Source organism: Pan troglodytes, chromosome 10, assembly GCF_028858775.2.
Source record: "Pan troglodytes isolate AG18354 chromosome 10, NHGRI_mPanTro3-v2.0_pri, whole genome shotgun sequence".
Classification (NCBI taxonomy): Eukaryota; Metazoa; Chordata; class Mammalia; order Primates; family Hominidae; genus Pan; species Pan troglodytes.
In genome coordinates this window covers 102,635,053-102,651,454 of record NC_072408.2, presented here as the reverse complement: position 1 = coordinate 102,651,454, position 16,402 = coordinate 102,635,053, and the positions used below count along the sequence as shown (strand labels likewise).

The 16,402-nt window shown below is 42.1% G+C and overlaps 1 protein-coding gene, 1 long non-coding RNA gene and 1 other non-coding gene across 6 annotated transcripts in view; all 3 read left to right on the top strand.

Annotated features, from left to right (window-relative positions):
- LOC107967605 (uncharacterized) overlaps positions 1-11,229 on the top strand; it is a 64,219-nt gene extending 52,990 nt beyond the window's left edge. For 2 of the 3 annotated variants that reach the window (XR_010148393.1, XR_001708195.4), the window contains exons 3-4: positions 7,289-7,418; positions 10,867-11,229. This is a non-coding gene — a long non-coding RNA (uncharacterized LOC107967605). Of the gene's footprint in view, positions 1-7,288; positions 7,419-10,863 lie in introns of all 3 variants that reach the window. The other variant, XR_010148394.1, reaches the window with a different exon arrangement.
- Positions 10,325-10,431, top strand: LOC112205055 (U6 spliceosomal RNA). The gene has a single exon (XR_002938920.1). It is a non-coding gene; the product is annotated as a U6 spliceosomal RNA (small nuclear RNA).
- A 968-nt stretch (positions 11,230-12,197) lies between the features above and the next one.
- The window catches only part of NTN4 (netrin 4), a 133,665-nt gene continuing 129,460 nt past the window's right edge, over positions 12,198-16,402 (top strand). The window contains exons 1-2 of one of the 2 annotated variants that reach the window (XM_016924014.4): positions 12,198-12,708; positions 15,493-16,022. In XM_016924014.4, the coding sequence (XP_016779503.3) occupies positions 12,654-12,708; positions 15,493-16,022 (585 nt within the window). In that variant the 5' untranslated portion in view covers positions 12,198-12,653. Of the gene's footprint in view, positions 12,709-12,767; positions 13,178-15,492; positions 16,023-16,402 lie in introns of those variants that run through there. The other variant, XM_016924015.4, reaches the window with a different exon arrangement.

Sequence of the window (16,402 nt, the reverse complement as noted above, 5' to 3'; positions counted from 1 at the left end):
GAGAGCATCCAAAGCATCCAAAGTTATCTGAACTACTATACCTCACCCAGAGGCTACCTGTTAAACTATAACAGGCATGCCACCTGTGCCTTCAGAGGCCAATAAGTGATCTTTGAACAGGGTTGGAGTTAAAAAGTAAACCTATCCTTCACGTTTCTGCATTGTTAAAACTAAAGTACTTATAACAACGGACTTGATATGACTCTGCGGTCAATGTTTGCTTCTAAGATTGGCTCATTGTTTACATTTTAAAGGAAGAACACATTTGTTATGAAAAAGTTTTTCCGAATAGTGTGATTGCTTTGGAAGCAGCTCTTAAAACTGTAACACTATGTAATTGGCCAAACTTTCTGTACTACAGTTACCCTTCCAACTCTATAACTGTGAGTTTTTGGTATTTTTCAGTGAAAAGAGAGCCAGTTCAAAACATAAGATTATATAGATGTCTTTTAAAAGAGTTATACTATCACTTTTGTGTTAAAAAACAAGAATTCCAAAGAATGCCAATAAAGATTAAAATCTTCATCAACAAGCATTTATTTTCTCAATAGGCATGAAAGCATTACATAAAATATGGAAAAAATCTCAGACTAGTGATGTGTTTGGTGTGTCCTTTCAACAACTTCTTCTGTGTTTCTGGCTCACCCTCTTACCCTGCTTTTCCTCTCTTACATCCTCTTCATTGTGGAAAGAGGTAATAGATACAAACCAAAAACTTCATGGAAAGCATGCATGGCAGTCTGTTTCCTACAATATACACTAAAAGTGTAATTAGTTTCCTATTTACTTTTCTCTTCTGTTGTTTACTAGTTGCTAACCGTGACTATCATTTGAAAAGGGTGAAAATAGTAAAGCTATAGATGATCTGAACAGATCAGTCAATTTGACCTAGTGAACGTTTATCAAATACTTCAATAACAGCTGAATTACACATTCTTTTCAAATTCACATGAAATATACACCACAATAGGCCATATGCTGGGCCATTAAACATACTTTAACAAATTTAAAAGAATAGAAATTATACAAAATATGATCTCAGAAAAGTTAGCTGGAGAATCCCCAAATATCTGCAAATTAAACAATGTGTTTCTAAATAACTCATGAGCCAAAGAAGAAATCTCAGGAGAAAATTTTAAATATTTTGAATTAAATGTAAATAAAAGTACAACTTATCAAAATTCACAGGACACAGCAAAAGCAGTGCTTAGAGGGAAATTTGTAGCATTAAACGCATATATTAGAAATGGAGAAAGGTCTAACTTCCTTAGGAAATTGGAAATTCATTCCATCTTAGATAATTAGTAAAAAGGGTGAAATAAAACTGATTAGCAAGCAAAGAAAAAAATTCAATTTTACATATAATCTAATAAAAGAAATACTAATACAAATATCGCTTTTCACATACTAAATTGGAAAATTTATACTTTTAAAGTATAATATTCAATGCTGGTATGGGTGAGGTGAAATAGGCACCATACCTTAGTGATAGTTATACAGATGGATGCAGCATTTTTGGAGAGAAATTTGACAATGTGGCCTAAATGTAACTTTTCTTTGACCTGATATTTTCATTTTAATGATGATAAGAAAATAAAAATTAAAACTCAAATTAACAAAATGTTTAATTAACAGAGATAGCTATAAAACTATTATGAATAATAGCAAAAATCTGAAAATAACACAAAAGTATAATAAGGTAGATCCACTCACTGGAACAGTATATGGCCATGAAAACTGATGTTTGTGTAGAATTTCTAATAACTTAATAATAAGTGAAGAAAGGCCGGGTGCAGTGGCTTACGTCTGTAATCCTAGCACTTTGGGAGGTCGAGGCGGGTGGATCACCTGAGGTCAGGAGTTTGAGATCAACCTGACCAACATGATGAAACCCCATCTCTACTAAAAATACAAAAAATTAGCCAGGCATGGTGCAGACACCTGTAATCCTAGCTACTCATGAGCCTGAGGCAGGAGAATCACTTGAACCTGGGAGGCGGAGGTTGCAGTGATCCGAGATCACGTCACTGCACTCCAGCCTGGGCAGCAAAAGCGAAACTCCATCTAAAAAAATTTAAAAAGTAAAGAAAACATGGAACAAAAATTGTATGGCTATATAGGCTAGATATAAGATTAGAAGGAGCCATACCAAAATGAAAGCTGGTTTTATTAACGGTAGAGGGTGTCCAGGTTCTTGGTGTCCTAAACAAAGAATTGGACAAAACATACAAACAAAGCAAGGAAGGAATGAAGGGTTTTATTGAAAATGAAAGTACGCTCCACAGTGTGGGAGTGGCCCTGAGCATAGAGGCTCAAAGGCCCAGTTACAGAATTTTTGGGAGTTTAAATACCTAGAGGATTCCATTGGTTACTTCAGGTACACCCTATGTAAATGGAAAGGATGAAGTAAAGTTACAAAGTCATTTACAGCCTACGCCCTATGGAGACGCTATTTCATGTTATAGCTGAAGTATGAGTCAGCCTTATGCTCCCTGCCTCCAGACCCTATTTTCCTGCCTCAGTTTCTTTGGAAGATGGGTTTGCCCTACTAACTGCTTTTCTATTATTTCCCAAAGACCCATGATGAACACAGTGGTTTCACTCATGGGCTTTGGAATCCAGTGGTTGGGTTACAGTCTCAGCTCTATTATTTACTAGTTGGGTGAGTCTCAGTTCTCATTTGTAAAGCAAGGATGACACTTGACAGTCTCTCCCTAGGGTGACTAAGAGGTCTGAAGGTGATCTTGTATGTAGAGTGTTTAGCACAAGGCCTGCTGTATATTAAGTCCCGAATAAATGCTAGCTATTTGTTATTGGTTATAATGAGGAAAAAATTTCTATCAAAAGTAAGCACATTAGGGCCAAGTGCAGTAGCATATGCCTGTAATCCCAGCACTTTGGGAGGCCGAGACGGGCAGATCACCTGAGGTCAGGAGTTCAAGACCAGCCTGGCCAACATGGTGAAACCCCGTGTCTACTAAAAATACAAAAAAAATTAGCCGGATGTGGTGGTGCATGCCTGTAATCCCAGCTACTCAGGAGGCTGAGGCAGGAGAATCACTTGAACCTGGAAGGCAGAGGCTGCAGTGAGTCAAGATGGCACCACCACACTCCAGCCTGGGTGACAGAGCAAGACTCCATCTCAAAAGAAAAAAAAAAAAAGATAAGCACCTTAGGACAGGCTCACCCAGATTTGCACAGGGAAGTTTTCCTTTCTCTGTTGGACTCTATTGATGTATTTCTTTGAATGAGTTGCATTTTCAAGATATTTATTTACTGATTGCAGGATATCTGGAGTTTACAAATGGGGCACTTAAATGTCCTTTCGTATACCAAAAAACAGGACACACTGAGAAACAATAAGTATATTTGATTGTCTGTGTATTTAAAAGTGCTATATCCAAGACCGTACCAGTGAGACTGAGAAAGGAATTCAAAGCTACTGACTTTAGCTACTTATTACCTCAAGTCTGCAGGCTGTGATTTTTTAAATTTCAGAGTAAGAGATAATAATCTATACCTCCTTCACCCTTCCTATAGGGTCATTAATAGACTGGGAACTCCCCTGCCACTTCAGGATTCTTTTCAATGTAAAATTTAATATTATTTTGAAAGTGTTACTGTAGCTTTAAAGGATTTCATTACCAAAGAAAGAATTCTGTTCATGATAGAAATATCATGCATTTTAAGAAGAATTCATCTTTTTTTTTAAAAAGATTCCTTTTTCTCTGTTTGCAATAAATATTGTATTCATTCAAACATTTCTGAAGGAGGACAGATAGTGGGGAAATGATGTACTTTTTCTTTACGATGAAGGAATCTTCAATAGTTATGTTAGAGAGACTTACTACATGCATAAAAAAGTGCTTGGGCTTCAGAGCAATTAATATTTTTGTATTAATTTGGCTTTAAAGTTTTAATTCCTTAAATTTAGTGAGGAATATTTCTGTGAGTAAATAGCATTTATAAGTAGAGAAGGTCTAAGGTAGAACATTTGAGGTGTTATTTTGTAGAGTGCAGAAACCCAAATGGACTTACATTTATTGTAACCTTGAGTGGCTATGGCTAATTGGCTTAAAATTCTTCTTCTTCTTCTTCTTTTGAGATGGAGTTTCACTCTTGTTGCCCAGGCTGGAGTACAATGGCATGATCTTGGCTCACTGCAATCTCTGCCTCCTGGGTTCAAGCAATTCTCCTGCCTCAGCCTCCAGAGTAGCTGGGACTACAGGTGCCCACCACACCTGGCTAATTTTTTGTATTTTTAGTAGAGACGGGGTCTCACCATGTTGGCCAGGCAGGTCTCAAACTCCTGATGTCATGTAATCCACCCACCTCGGCCTTCCAAACCAATTTGCTTAAAATTCACTTACAGGTTTTCAAAATGTATTAACATCCTGAAACCATTAATTTGAGCTCTGAGATGGTACAGTTTTAATACTGCTTAATGAAGTTTTTCTAATGTTTCTGATAACTGAATGCCTCTTCTATGATGAGGTCAATTATACTGAATTTAGGGTTGAAGCAGATTGTGTCATAGATTTACCCTCTAAATTGCATTGTAATCTTGTAAGGCACAATTGTAATAAAAATATTCAGAAAGGCACTTGTGTTTGAAATTGCAGCACAGGTTTAGGATCGGAAAGTGTCCAGGGTAATTAGGAGCTATAGGTAAAACCAAAGCAGAAGCATATCTAGCTTAATTAACATCTTGAACATATTCTACTATATTACATATCTTGAAATCCCACCTATGGACAAGGGATGTTTTTAATCAAATTGCTGCTTCAGTAGATTGTGAGCTTTTTTAAGCTTGATTTTCTAATACTTAGACAATAGTACTTTTCATTGAACTAGACAAATTGAGTAGAATCTTTGTACTCTCAATTGCTTGCATAAGAGTACTAGGCAAAGAAAAGGCTAAATTTGCAAACCCAGCTTAGTCACCAAACCTAACTAGCTGTATAACCTTGACTAGGCTGGGGCCTGTGAAATAAAAAGTTTTAAATGGACCTCAGTTTTCTCGTGTCAGAAAAGGTTGGACTAATAACTTCCAAGGTCTTTTCCTATGCTAAGGTTTTATCAGGATAATTATGAATTAGGTAAAGTTATCAATTTTATTGTCTGACTGTCCCACTAAGCTTTAAAGCCAGTTTAACCATCTGCTGGACATGACTGGTCTGCCATCCTCACTAAGTCAACCCGTTCCAAATGGAATCAGTCACCTCCCAAACCGACTACATTTCCTGATTTTCCTATTTCTGCAAAAGAGATTATTATTTTTTCAACGAACCAGATTCAGAGCCCCCAATCCAAGTCACTTTTTTGTCCCCCCTCATCCACCCCCCACCCACTCCTCGCCACAGTGTTCAAGTGATTCTCCTGCCTTAGCCTCCCGAGTAGCTGGAATTACAGGCATGCACCACCACACCTGCCTAATTTTTGTATTTTTAGTAGAAACGGGGTTTCGCCATGTTGACCAAGCTGGTTTCGAATTCCTGACCTCAAGTGATCTGCCTGCCTCAGCCTCCCAAAGTGCAGGAATTACAAGTGTGAGCCACCGCACTGGCCCAAGTCATTTTTAATTTCTTCCCAGTCTTTGGCCAATCCCATGGTCAGTTACAAAGTTCTATCAATTTCTTTTTGGTTCTTCTTCAATTCCCCCCAACCCCTGTCCATTATCCCTATCCTCATCTTGGTGTAGACCCAGGTATTCTCATAAAGTAGCCCTTAGCTCACCTTCCAAGTCTTCTTTTCCTGATCTATTATATGTCATTTCTAAATTATGACTCAGAGAACCTCCCAACACAAAGCAGCTTGACTTGCCAAAGCCTTTATTTGTTTGTCCCTCCTCTACTTTTTCTTCCCCATTCCACGAATCCCTATGAATCTCCTTCTCCTAATAGACTCCACTCATTCTCTCAGAGGCACTCTGTTTATTCACACTGGAGCACTTAGGCGACCACCACTGGCATATTCATCCACACCATATTCATCCACACCTACACAATTGTTAGTGCCCAGGTTCAGTCCACATCCTCCATGTGGTTTTTTTTAACTTCCTCAGCCCACAAAGTTTCACCTGTGCTAATAGCCTACTTTATATGCCACTCTTGAGGCACTGCCAGGCACTGCTTTATCATATCCTGCCTTAAGTTGTTATATTTTGTAGAACAAAAAATGGAATTATAACAATCCTATGGTATTGCTGAAAGTTTAGAGGCCAGAGGAACAGTCATCTCTAATATTTTGATGTATTTCTTTCCAGACCTTTTTCATATGTATGTTTTCTGTTGTTATAATGAAAGTGGCTGGGCACTGTGACTCATGCCTGTAATCCCAGCACTTTAGGAGGCCAAGGCGGGTGGATTGCTTGAGCCCAGGAGTTCAAGACCGGCCTGTGCAACATGGCAAAACCCCATCTCTAAGCGAACAAACAAAAAAATTAACTGGGCATGGTGGTGTGCACTTATAGACCCTGCCACTTGGAAGACTTGAAGCAGGAGGATCATCTGAGCCCAGAGGTCAAGGTTGCGGTGAGCTGAGACTGCACCACTGCATTCCAGCCTGGGCAATAGAGTGAGACCTGTTTGAAAACAAAACAAAAACCAAAAACAATAATGAAAGTATATATACAATTTTGCTTTTAATTTTCTTTCACCCAATATATGAGAAAAAAAAAGTATAACTGAGAATAATAAAGTGATACAGGGGGTGCCATGAGAGGACAGAGGGGAAACTAACCCTGTTGGAAGAGGAGCCTAAGAAGGAAAGGTGTCACAGCAGCTATTGTCAGAACTGAATTTCCAAGGACCTGCCAGAGGTAGCCAGAAGGAGGAGAGGGTGTGCAGAAGCGAGAGGCATGAAGCAGTATTGTCCATCTTGAAGAGTGCAGGTTGTTCACTGTGAGTGGCAAGGAACCGGGACATTATAGGTTTGGGTGCCAAGCCAAGCAACATGCATTTTATGTGCCAATGATGAGAAGCCACTGAATATGTTAATAGGTGCTTGGGCCAAACACATCAGTGAAATTGCTAACTTTGGATGACATATACTGCTCCTGTAGTTGTCTACTTGATATCCAACCTCCCCTTCTTTCCAGTAGAATCCTGATTTTGTTAAGGGTGTCAATGTGCCCAGTTAAAATGCTTAGCTCTCCAGACTTCCTCATGGTCTGAAGAGGCCATGTAACCCAGTTCTAGACAATTAGATATAAGCAGATGGGTGAGGTTACTGGGAAAGTGTTTTAAGGCCAGCTGGCATGTATCTTTTACCCTTTTCTCTTTTCTAGAATAACAACACCCGTCCTGGAGGCAGAAAAACCATCTTGTGCCCATGAGGGAGAATACCAAACAAATCTGGATGACTTCCTTGAGTAGCTGCATTTATATTGGACTGTCTACCTCCTGACTTCTTGTCTTGTAAGAAAAATCAATCTCAATTTGGTTAAGCTACTGAGTTGGATTTTCATCAATTTCAGAAATAGCAATAGGTACAGAAAGTTTTAGCTAAGAGCCATTTAGAGGGAAAAATATTTAAAATGTGTGTCAATATAATGCTGTCAATGGTAGCTATATCTGTAATAACAACACAACTGTTTTTGGTTTTTGTTTTTGTTTTTTTAAAAAAATTTCTTGCCCTCATATAATTAATTTCAACATGAGAGAGCATGCGTGCTTTTTTTTTTTTTTTTTTTTAGAAAAGTATGGTTACCTTCCTGGAAGAGCATGTGTATTTTCAAAGGCTCTCACTCCCTCCCTTCCTAGGAATGAGCAGCTGAAGCCAGGAAGCACATGAAATAAGAAAGAGCGCCCATGGCAGGAGGCTTAACTTAAAGCTTAAGGAAATTCCCAAGATGATGTTTTTAAAGGGCATTCAAAGGGCACAGTCCAGGTAGAAAACAAAATCTAGGATTATTTTAATGAAAACAATTCTCCATTTTATCTTCTCCCAGTAGTCTTCTAGTTCAAAGAGAGAGAAGATTGTATTCATGGAAAATTGATGGATAAGCAATGATTTTTTTTTATCTGAAAACCCAGGTCCTATCTTCAGTGTGTATTTATTGTATGATTTAAGTTTGGCACTTACATCTTTCATCTCACTTTCTCTTTGTATAAATGGGCACAACTATTGCTGTTCCCTCCCACACATTGATGCTGTGAGGATAAATAAGATCATGTTTATACTTCCATGGAGAAAAAACACTAGGTATACTAAAAATATCACTATTTTCAGAGTCTTTCTTTTTCTTGGAAATGTATAATAATGCCAGTTGCAAATGGTATTGTTGAAGAGTCAAATTTTCCATAAAAGTGATCACCTTTTCAGAAAATAGGTAATTAGTCCTTTGAAAACTAAAAGTTTCTTTTAAAATTTGTAACCATTTTTCAAACTTAGCAGCTTAAATTTGTTGATTTATTCTTCAAATTCATGTTTATTGAATGCTTACTACATGCAATGTATTTTAATGGAAATATTTCCCTCTGGTAAAACAAAATATATTTTGCCTTTTATTGATGACTCTGTAAGATACCAATATATGAAAAAAGGATTTTAGCTGACTTCAAATATACCAGCCAACATCACATTAGGTTACAGAAATATAAGCCATAGAGCTAAGTTAAGGAAAATGTTAGTTCTATTCTATGTTGATCAGACAAACCTGGAGTTGAGTTCTACATGCACAGTGTAAGACAAGCTGGAGTATATCTGAAAAGAGGTGATTAAGATGGTGAAAAGTGTGGGAATCCTGTCATATGGGTGTTTAAACTAAAAGGATAGTTAAGATGAAAATTATTAAAACTTTACTTTAAATCATTGAATACCTACCAGAAGAGAAATTGGACTTATTCTGTATGGTTGCAGATGACTAACCTATAAACACAGAATTTTAAGAAGAGAAACATCCCACTTAAATAGAACAGTGCCAAAAATGAGCAGAATTGCCTTTGAGGCTCTTGTTTATGGAGATTTTTAGAACAGAAACTGGATGACCTTTGGACAGAGGCTTTGTGGAAAGGGGTTTTGATGGAGTGAGAAGTTGGGCTCAAGGGTCCCTCCTGATTCTGAATGTCTTACGCTCCACTAGGAACCTCACTTACTCTACTAAGTTACAGGAGAGTGATGCCTTTATAGCTTTTTCGTCCTTTGTTTCTGCACTAGAAGGCCTCAGACTGCTGTGGATGTTTTGGTTTTGGTTTTGTACTTATGGCTGCTTTTTAGAGTTTTCCCATCCTTCTCATTACTGGATTGCCTCAGTTTATCCCCTGTCTTTAATAACATCCTGCTCCATTCTAATCTGTTACTTCTAATAGGCTGTGATCTAGAAAGATGTCATAACCAAACTTAATAAAAATACATGAATGATTTAAGTGAGGTCCTGAAGGGCTCTCCTGTGAGTAAAGTCTTTGGTGCACAGAGTTTTGCCATTTATTTTATTTTATTTATTTTGAGACAAGGTCTCACTCTGTTGCCCAGGCTGGAGTACAGTGGTGCCAACAGAGCTCACTGCAGCCTCGACCTCCCAGGCTCAAGCTATCCTCCCACCTCAGCCTCCCAAGTAGCTGGGACCAGAGGCATATGCCACCACGCCTGGCTATGCCATTTATTTTACTTTTTAAAGACCCTTTTAACTTCCTTTCAAGTTCTCAGGAATATTCTAGATTTAACTTATCAATTTTGTGGTTTCTGGGAATTGTTATTGAAATTCTGTAAGTTTGCTAAGCTTCCTACTAATTCATAAAATTACAAAATATTCTGAATCCATGACTGATGTTTTCAAAAACAAAATCATAGGCAATAATATACTTATCCAAGATTTTTCTTATGTAGGTAACCTTTTCTTGGATAGCTTCTTCAAAAAGAAAATATCCTTTGTAACTAAACTGGACTATATAAGCAAATGATGTTTATTAGAATGCTGACTATTTTTCTCTCCTGAGCTTTTCATATAGATAGTATTGGTGTCGAATGTGCAGATTCCTTTTGAATATGGGAAATCATTGTGATATAACTGGTTTTCTCCTTAGTCCTTAGTCTCCTTAGCCCCTTAGTATATAACAATAGTTTTAACACAACTCAGTCAAAAACATGTAATGAACACTTATTGTAGGTGTTCTTGGCTAAGAATAAGGAAGAATATCAGAAAAACATAGTAATGTTTTGTATAAACTGAATATTAAAGACTGTTCTACCATTAGAGAGCTTTCTGTCTTGTTAAAGGAAATAAGAGCCAGTTATTCAGCAATCAAAGAAATATATTATCAATGCAGGATTCGTGCAGACAGTAAATGGCTTTGAAATTTGTAATGAGATATGGAGTAGTTCTGTGATTGCTTTGGCAGCACATATGCTAAAATTGGAACAATACAGAGAAGATTAGCATGGCCTCTGCATGAGAATGGCATATAAATTTGTGAAGCATTCTATATTTTTAGCAATATATTGTACTCTTGAAAAATGCTAAGACAGTGAGTGTATTCTTAAATGTATGTTAATATGCAAAAATGCATATGTTCATTGGCTAGATTTAGTCATTCCACGCTGTATACATATTTCAAAACATCATGTTGTACATGATAAATACATACAAGTTTATTTGTTAATTAAAAAACAGAAATGGATTAGTTCTGCCTAAATATACTAGACTCAGAAGTTAATAATAAATGTGCATCCACCCCTTTGTTTAATTTGCCTTGGCTATTAAGTTAACATTTATGCTAAGAACCTTTGGCTGTTATAGTTTCCTATCATTTATTTGGTAAAAAGATTAATTGGAGAGGTGTTTCAATGGCTCCATTAGGAGATGTGAAGAAAGCCCCACCATTGCCAGTATTTGGGAACTCAAAAAGCGTTTATTTTCTAAAGCAGGTGATGCTACATGAATTGCTGTCCACACCTTCTGCTACTTTCCTCTGTTGGCCAGAAGAATAATTTTAATGTCGCCCAAATGGATTATGCTGACCTCAACCCAGATCCCCCTGGGAGATATAAACTTCTTATATGTTCCTGGCTGGGTCATTGTAAATAATATCTACATGAATCCCAAAGCTCTGAATTATCCTCATCTGTAACAGACACAACGACTAAATGGTATCTGGAACGTAGTTAATTTTCTGGAAAATATTCAAAGGAACAAAATGAACACTGCAATACAAAATTGCTGTCGACTTAACTTTTGCCAGTTTCCCTGGATGTGTAAGTAGAATTATATTTTCACAGAACTTGCAAAAATCTCAGACTCGGCTGCTATTTAATCTCTTTCCAGAAGCACCAGCCCTGAGCAATCCTATCTGCAATTAGCTGCGTGTGGTTGCTACTAAATTGCTCCCCATAAGTTAGTTCCTAACACTGTTTCACAGCACGGCATACTCTATAAAGGGAGAACGCTTGGAAGGACCGAAGAGTTCCCTTTGTCGTGCCCCTGCCCTGCCTCTGGACAACGATGTTCTTACACTGCCGACTAGCTAATCCTGTGACCCTTTTCCTTCAGCACCTTGAGTTTGAGTTAGGCAATACCTCTTACACCAAAGTGGGCACACCTTCGGATCATGTAGGCAGCGATTGTTTAGCCGAGACATCCCCCTACCCCCGCAAAAGGCAGCAGAGAAGCGGCGAACGCCGCTTAGCAGTTGGCGCGCTCTCAGTGCGGGTGACCCGGGGCTGGGTTGGGGTGTTCCGTCCCCGGGTCGTGGGACTCCCCGAGAGGGGGTGACTGGAGGAGGAGGGAGGGCTTGTTTCGCTGGGGGATGTGGGAAGTAGGCGCTAGCCTGTTTCGCGGTTTTTTAAGCCCCTTGGCATGCCCTGACCTGATCTAGAGGGAGTCTACTGCTCTTAGGAATGTTCCGGGAGAAGGTGGGAGATTGCTTCCCAGGGGAGGCCTGTGGGTGCTGCAGGGCACCAGGGGGGTCACTAGGGAGATGCAGGGCGCGGGCCAGGAGAGGCGCCAGGGCAGCCGGGGGCCAGGCTGAGGCGACCGGGACCAGCGGGCAGCCGGGCGTCGGGGGCGTCGGTCGGGGCGCGGGGGACCCCCCCCCCCGGGCGGCAGCGGCAGCGGCGATCCGATCCCGCGGGCTGCGCCGCCCGGGCTGTCAAGCGCGGGGGGCGGGCGGGAGGAAGGGGTGGAGGTGCGAGGGGAGGAGGGCTGGCACCGGAGCGCCGCGGCGTCGGTGCAATAAAAATGCATCGCATGGAACTGCCCGTGGAGAAGGACGGGACGGAGCCGGGGCAGCCAGAAGAGGTGGGAAAAGCGGAGGAGGACGCCCAGGAGGAGGCGGCGGCGGCGGCCGGGAAGTGAAAGGTCTCGCAAAGTTCAGCGGCGGCTGCGGGCGCCGAGCCCCGGGCTAGCGGCAGACGAGCCCGCAGGGCCGCTCCGCGGGGCAGCGCAGCCAGGCCGGCTATGGTCCCGGGGCTCCCGCCGCCCCCCAGGTGCCCGGGACCCGCCAGGCCGGTGCGCGAGGGTCACCCCACCTCCCCGCGCGGTCCCGGCCCCTGGCTCCCAGCTGCCGGCGACCGCTGACCGAGCCCGGCGCCCCAGGAGGAGGAAGAAACCAGGGCCCGGTTCCCTCCCGAGGACGGCGGCGCTTCATCCCGCAGCCCAGAGGTCTCGGCTCCCTCCGGCACCCGCCCGGCCCGGCTGCTCCCGGCTCCTCCCGGCCATGGGGAGCTGCGCGCGGCTGCTGCTGCTCTGGGGCTGCACGGTGGTGGCCGCAGGTGGGTGGTGACGCGGCGGGGCCCCCACCCCTTCCCTCGCTGCTTCTCTAACCCATCTCGGGACTCGGGGGTGCAGGGGAGCCAGGGCTGCGAGCGCAGAGCGCTGCTCCCGAGGGTGAAATGAGTGGCCATGTTCCGCCTCCTTTCCCCGGGGCTCCGCAGTTTCAAATACTATTGATTTATTTTTACAACTGGGATACACATGCGCTTGGATAACCAGCTATCCTGGGTGCGCCCTGCCGGGGATACTGCGACCGGGGTTTCTTTCTTGGTTTGGCTTGTTGAAAAACTGCTTTTCCACTTGGTGAGGGAACAAAGGACCCAGCTCGCCATCCCCCGGCACTTCATGGCCTAAGGAATGATGAGGAGGGGTGGCCCAGAGACCCTGGGCGCGCGTGGGCTGGGGCCGGTCTCTGGTGGAAGCCGATCGCTGGTGTCCCTGACCTGGTGCTGGGTACTAGAGAACCAGGTAAGGACACCTGGGGCAGGGCTGAGCGCCCTCTCCCCGGAGCAGTGACTGGAACGCAGTGGGACTCCTGGCTTGGACGATAGGTGGTGATCACCCCGGGCTTGCATTGAGCTGGCTGGCCGCCCCTGGGGAATTGGTACCCTGGCAGAGACTCTGCGGGAGGTCGGAGGCGGGTCTGCTCCCTGGCTCTGTAACTGAACAACCGGCGTCGGCGTCGGCAGATGCCCTCTCCCTCGCACTCCCATCCTGGCTTTCTTGGGCTGCCCTAGGCCACCGGCTCCTGGCTCGTGGTTTCTGTATTCGGGAGCCCCTTCTGCTCCTCTCCCTCCCTCTTGCGGGTCACCTGGTTTCCAGTTAGGCGTAAGCGCAGCCCTGTAGGTGAGGGGGAGAGATGTGAGGGAGTCTGCAGACATCCAGTCTCTCGTGCGGATCTTGACTGCTTCAGAAAGGGGCGCCTGGGCTAGAGGGACGCGCTGGTGGCTACAGAACATTGTAGCACGCATCTCCTCCCTTGAGCTTCCACTCTTCCCTGAGGGCCGCTGGCACCCAGCAAAATCCAGGCTTTCCAGTCTGCATCCCAAACCAGTCCAAGTCACAGGAGCATCCTTAGTATCATTGAATAGTCCCTTGAGTGACTCCAAGTATTTTGCCCCACGGATTCTTTATCTGGCTCAAATCTTTTCTGGACTTAGGAGTTTAGGGGCATTTAAAATTATTGGATATTTTTCCCAGGGACCTATTAAAGGCCTAAGATTTTACTTTAATTCTTGCACTCTTAAAATATGAGCTTTAAAAAAAACCTTTTCCTTCTCAAACCATATTATGGCAAAAACATGCAAGCCATTGAAAGGTTGTAAATAAACATCACAAGGCAAGTGTTTCAAGTCAAAAATACTTGTACAGGCAGTATATGATTTTCCTTGAAATTTTTTACAGGTGAGTCATAGCACACTGTGTGTTCGTGTGCTTCTGGCCACAAGCAACTGTTGCCCCAGCTAATGAGAAAAGTGGCAAACAGAACCCAGGCATAATGCACACTTTAATTTGACATTTAAAAAATAATGCCTAAGGAAGCCCTTTAGTTGCAAGGCTTCGTGGGGTTGGCCATTGTCAGTGTGTGAAATGTCTCTGTTGCAGCCTAAGCTGTCATTTGGCCTCCTCCAATCCTTACTATGACAACAGTTCAGAGGTACTGCTTCTTAAGCAGCAGAAACATTCAATTAGCCAGAATTTAAGGGTTGATTTCCTTTTCCCTCTTTCCCCCTCTGTTTTAACCTTTAAAATAGATGATTTTTGCTTAAGGTATTCACAATTAAAATGACAAACGCAAATCAAAGGATTATAGTATGTACTCAGAATGTTAATAAGTGGATAATGTTTATCATTTTAAGTCATTTTAAAACATTAAAGTCTGTTGGACCTTTGGGAGGAAAAGTGTGTTTTTTAAAGAAGGTGTTGTAGTTCACAGATAATATTTAAAGGTGCTGTTAGTGGCTGCCAGACTGTAGACACTCTCCTGTTAAGCAAACAGTTAACTACTATATAACCTGTCACAGGTAGAAACCCTGAAGAGACAGCATGTAAAATAAGCTTTTCTGCCATTTGGCAGTTCAGAGAGTTTTTTTCTTAGTTATGTTTACGTAATGTTAGAAACTGATAGTGCACATCTGAACTCCAAAGGTCTCTAGCTTTGCCTCCCTCTAAATGAGGACCCATTGTATATTTATTAAATATCTCATATTGCTTTTCCTAGGGAGTTTACCCCTTCCCTGGCTTAAAAATATAAAGAAAATAGAATTCCACATTTCCTTCTAAATACATTCTCATAATAAACATGTTAAATCATGTGAAGGACTCACATTAAATTTGAAAGACTAACTTAGGTGGTCTTAAAAACACTATGGTTTTTCAATAGTCATGACTTCAAAAACACATCAATGTATTTGAAATACAGAAAACATTTATAAGGCAAAGTACTTGAAAAGTTTTAGGCCAATAATCTTCACCCTGGTGGTTCTGTTTTCCCTCCTCTTGCCCTCTGCCTAAAGTGTTTGTTTCTGTGATGTGAATTTTACATCTGAACATAAAAAGCAAATACACACACACGCACACACACACGCACACACGAATGCATTGTGAATGCAGAACAGTGTTCATGCTCAAACAGGAACATGGTGGAGCATGGTAGAATTTGCCATTTATCGAAAGTCTCAAGCGCTTTTGGGGAGATCCTTGACTGTTGTCGATGGACTAGGTGGCCAAAAGAGCTTTCCAGATGGGTTTGTCTTGCATCATGCATGCTTTCCCTTTCTTAGGACTGAGTGGAGTAGCTGGAGTGAGTTCCCGCTGTGAAAAAGCCTGCAACCCTCGGATGGGAAATTTGGCTTTGGGGCGAAAACTCTGGGCAGACACCACCTGCGGTCAGAATGCTACCGAACTGTACTGCTTCTACAGTGAGAACACGGATCTGACTTGTCGGCAGCCCAAATGTGACAAATGCAATGCTGCCCATCCTCACCTGGCTCACCTGCCATCTGCCATGGCAGACTCATCCTTCCGGTTTCCTCGCACATGGTGGCAGTCTGCGGAGGATGTGCACAGAGAAAAGATCCAGTTAGACCTGGAAGCTGAATTCTACTTCACTCACCTAATTGTGATGTTCAAGTCCCCCAGGCCGGCTGCCATGGTGCTGGACCGCTCCCAGGACTTTGGGAAAACATGGAAGCCCTATAAGTACTTTGCGACTAACTGCTCCGCTACATTTGGCCTGGAAGATGATGTTGTCAAGAAGGGCGCCATTTGTACTTCTAAATACTCCAGTCCTTTTCCATGCACTGGAGGAGAGGTAAGGGCACCTGTTTAACTCTACACTGTAAGTAAGATAGAAAAATGTTACCAGCCCGCATTTTTTTTTAAAGCATGAAGCTATACTTGTAGCAACATGAATGAAATTAGAATTTTTCATGAGATTTATTTGTCATAAATTATTTCTTACCCTTACATATGAATGTGTAGTCATTTTCAAGCAGATTGCCCACTGGCTGGGTTTAAGTCAGTATTCTAAGATTCAAATTTTTCACATATAAAAAAAGAGCAGACACAAATCATCACTCTAGAGGCTCCTCATTGCTTCAGTTCTCGGGACTACTTACTGTGCTTCTGAAGGGGGAGGAGTTACTGAGACAGTCTGTTCCTGGAGCCCACACGGGTATCTTCCTGATAGTG